The 4,181-nt window shown below is 46.5% G+C and overlaps 1 protein-coding gene across 1 annotated transcript; it reads right to left on the reverse strand.

Annotated features, from left to right (window-relative positions):
- Positions 1–1,436: 1,436 nt before the first annotated feature.
- On the reverse strand, positions 1,437–2,408 carry LOC133894786 (transcription factor MYC2-like). Its single transcript, XM_062334948.1, has one exon. The coding sequence runs from the start codon at positions 2,374–2,376 to the stop codon at positions 1,576–1,578; it is 801 nt and encodes a 266-aa protein (XP_062190932.1). The 5' UTR covers positions 2,377–2,408; the 3' UTR covers positions 1,437–1,575.
- Between the last annotated feature and the right edge of the window lie 1,773 nt (positions 2,409–4,181).

The raw sequence follows: 4,181 nt of genomic DNA on the forward strand, positions 1-4,181 counted from the left end.
TATTTTAACATATGATTTTAAAATTTAACGTGAAGTTAGAAGTTAAAGCTCGGTCAAACAAGATGATATATGTGAAAAAGACTTTCGAATGTCTGCGCTACTTTTGAAGTTATCGATTTCTTACCACTCTTTTACTTATCTTTACCATATATGACCAGCCTGCCCTCTATTTTCTTTTTGTGTCACATCTGATTTATTTTCCTCTACCCATCCACATCCCATCACTTTCACCCTTCCATGGTCTCAGGACGGCAACTATGGAGACCATCATCATAGATATTTTCGTCAAGCATCAATAGAGACCGCGATCATACAGATTTTCATCAAGCATTAGTAGACGTTTGTTAATAGATTTTGTGCTTGACATTCTTTCAGTCATGTTAAAACTTGTGCTATTTGTTGGTATCTTTTTTCTTAGCATATGACTAAACCTTTTGTAACATGGATAGCTGAGTGCATGTCTTATAAAGAGGCCCGGAATAAAGCTACACCTTCATTAAAAAACCAATTAAGGGCACCTACAGTGTTTAGAGCCAGCTCTGTTTCTAATTAGACGATAGAGCGAACTCTGTTATCAAGTTAGGACCTAGCTATGACATTATCAATGTTCCAAACTAATTTATCATTTGAAACTTGTTAATGAAAAAGTTAAAGAGCAGCGCACCTCAGGAAAGTATTTTTCATTTCCATGGCTGCAGCCTCGTGCTCTGGAGGCGCTTCCAGTTGAAAAGTCGTTTGGGGGCTGAGGGCACTGGTTGCAGAGAGGCAGACTTCAAGCCCTCTCTCTCCTCCGTCGAGCCCAAAGATGACCACAGTGTGGCTACTCGAAGCCGTTTCCTATTGATCAATTCTCTTAATTTGACCTTGGTTAGAGTGGCAAAATCCACAAATCCACAAGATATTTTGTAACCAATGGCAAATACATGGCATCATAGCCAATTATAGGGAAAAAACAGTGCAAAATCGCAAAGCATTTAACAGTTGATGTGTCGTATCATAGAACCAAAACTCCTTTTCATAAACTATTAAGTTAAGCTCATTTATTTTATTCCACTTATGAATAAGGTAGCTAGTTAGTTCGAAAAAAGAAAAGAAAAGAGAATGAAGTAGCTAGTTGAAACTACATTTTTTTTCCATAACAGTTTAATCTAACTACGATTAGCAAGGCTTGTGAAGTTTATAGAATGCATGAACCAATCCAAACAAACGCTATCAAATGATAAATTGATATTGTTATCCCATTGCCAACGTCTGGTTAAATTGATCCAGATGGATATGTTGATCGAATAAAACTTTGTTTTGAACTGATTCATCATAAAATTAAACTCCGGTCACATAATAGCTAATGTTTTGAACTGATTCAGCATAAAATTAAACACCAGCCACAGAACAGCTTATGTTTTGAACTGATTCAGCATAAAATTAAACATCGGCCACAGAATAGCTTATGCAAATATACAATACCAACTAGCAAGTCCTCAAAAGAAGAATAGAAGATTGCCAACAAAACAAGAAACCAAGTGCACATATAGTTCATAATTTATTTCACAACCGCACAAGCCTGTCGGCCACGAGCTAGTCGCTCTCCTGAAGCCTGTGGAGCAACGCTGCGCGGAGGCAGCCCTCGTCCCGCAGCGCGGTGGTGACGTCCACGACGGCGTCCTGCACGGTCACGCCGCCGTAGCGGCAGACGCACGCGTGCTGCACCGGCAGGTCCAGCGAGCGGAGCGCGTCCATGAGGCGCGCGGGGGCGTGCCGAGCAGCGGTCGTCAGGCGCAGCGCTGCCGCCTCCTGCCCGACCATGCGCACCTCCAGCTTCTCCTGGAGGCAGAAAGAGTCGTGGGAGGACGCAGCGGCGTCGACGTTTGCGGGGTGCGCCTTCCGTGCCGCGGCCTGAACGACCTCGGCCTCGAGCTGCTCCACACGGCCGCGCAGCTCGGCGATGTAGGCGGTGGCGTCGGCGAGGATGGACGCCTTGTCCATCCGGGACACGGTGGGCACGGCGGCCCGGAGGTCGCAGAACCGGCGGTGGAGCTTGTCCCGCCGCTGCCGCTCGGCCTCCACGTGGCTGACTGCGGAGCCGTCGGTGCGGGGCAAGGGCTTCCGCCCCCGCCTCTTCGGCGCAGCTGCAGGCGGCAGGTTCCCCGACAGGTCGTCGGAGCCCGCCGAGCGCGAGCTCCCGTCGCCCCACGCGGCGCCATGTTCCCGGGGCTGGTCCTGCACGTCGTCGTCATCCAGCAGCCATTGCTCCAGGACCTCGCTGGAGAGGAAGTCGAGCACCGGTACGTGGTGACCGGCGGCGGAGAAGGAGCCCGGGGAGGGAGGGCTGCAGGAGGAGGTGAGACGGACAAGCTCATCCATGGCACGCTGCGGCATTATGGGTTAGTGTCACTTGCCTCTTCAACATGCATATATCATTGCTTTTAGTGTAACATCCATTAAACAGGTATATTTAATGGTAGTACGATACATTTACGGTAAAAAACCTCTCAGTTACATATGTCAGAAAATGTGTACAGATGAGCTGAGGGTTGATAGTCATGATAGGTGATCGTGCCTGGTCCAGAGCATGGTGACTGCGTCCTCTAGAGCCTGGTGACCACGTCCTACACGTTCTACGTCTGAGTTGGGTTGTTAGTTTGTTACTGCATGATTCCTATATTCCAGGATCATAGATCTGCTACATGTAGAACACGTTTACATTTTGAGCATCAGTATCTTTCGGAATCTGTCAATTGCATTTTTGAGAATGCTATAGCTAGGTCGGTCTGAAAATTAACTTCATAAATATCGTAACTTGATTACATTCTTATATTATATACTAGTAACTAATGATCAAATTAATATGTTAGCGACCGTATCCATATGCAATATGATAGTATAGACGACCATATATAACTACCGGTATTACGACGTACAGTACGTTAATTGAAACGAGAGGTCGACGATCGGCGCACAGGGTGAGAGAGCTAGCTCTGAAACTACGCAATCAAGCTGAGCTAGCTATAGGCGAGTTGCGGGAATAATTGATCGAATCAAATAGATGGAGACGCCTCTTGTGTACGTGCATCAGCTACACAGGAATGACAGGCGTGAATCTTGTCGTGCTATGCCAGCTAGCTTCTCTCTCTCTCTCTGTGTCTCTACGTACCAAGCATGAAAGCAAAACAGGTGATGCACTGGATCCATCGGGAATTCTAACGACGGAGTCCACCGGAGAGGCCCACGGCCACGGGGACCTAGACCAAGCACAGACGATTACTAGACGAAGTCTGCCGGCAAAATTTCTACACCATAAATTCTGTGAAGCGCGGGATGATCGTAGGAGGCGCATGGTACGGGCGCCAAAATGCCAACTTTAAACAAGCCAGGGCCCAATGGCGACTGTCGCTTATGGGGCCCGTGAGGCCACGCGTGCCAGAAACATGACACATGGCAGGCTGTAGGCTACTACACATAGTACAACTCTGGTAACAATCGATAGTGGACTGGTAACACCTCTTGTTAGAGTTAGGGCAAGAAATTTGTAGAAGTTTCAAGAAACTAAACGTCGCGGTATTGTTCCTTCTTTTGCTCACAGTACAATTCATAATCTCTGACTGTTTCTTCCAATGAGAACAGATTTTTTCAATGCATGATAATGTGCCTGTTCCTATTGGACCATCAACCAGGCTATCTACTTGGACTGTTTGGGGATGGTCACCGCCCTCTCTACCGAAAGCTGTTAGGAACCTGGTGATCAAAGCACCTATCTGTTGCAAAGAGATGCCTCCCAAAAGATATAATGTCCATTCATTTTATATAAATATGTACATCAGTTTAATGAATAGAATCACAAGTTCATTCTCTACTTAACTCTCTACTGTTTATTACATTTATTTTACAACACGTTATCAGCCACGTATGCTCTGCAGAAGGCGTAGCCACAAGAAGAAAGCGCCACTCGACGTAGCGTACATCTATGACGATGCATGGCGGTAGCTGCCAGCGACGCGAAGGACAAAAGCAAAACAGGTGCTGCACTAGATCCATTCGGAATTCTGACGATGGAGTCCTCCGGAGAGGACCACGGGGACCTAGCTAGACCAAGCAAAGACGATTATTAGACGAAGTCTACCGGCAAAATTTCTACACCACAAAATTTGCCGAGCGCTAAATGATAACATTCTTTACACCATTTT

This window comes from Phragmites australis, chromosome 16 (genome assembly GCF_958298935.1).
Source record: "Phragmites australis chromosome 16, lpPhrAust1.1, whole genome shotgun sequence".
NCBI lineage: Eukaryota > Viridiplantae > Streptophyta > Magnoliopsida > Poales > Poaceae > Phragmites > Phragmites australis.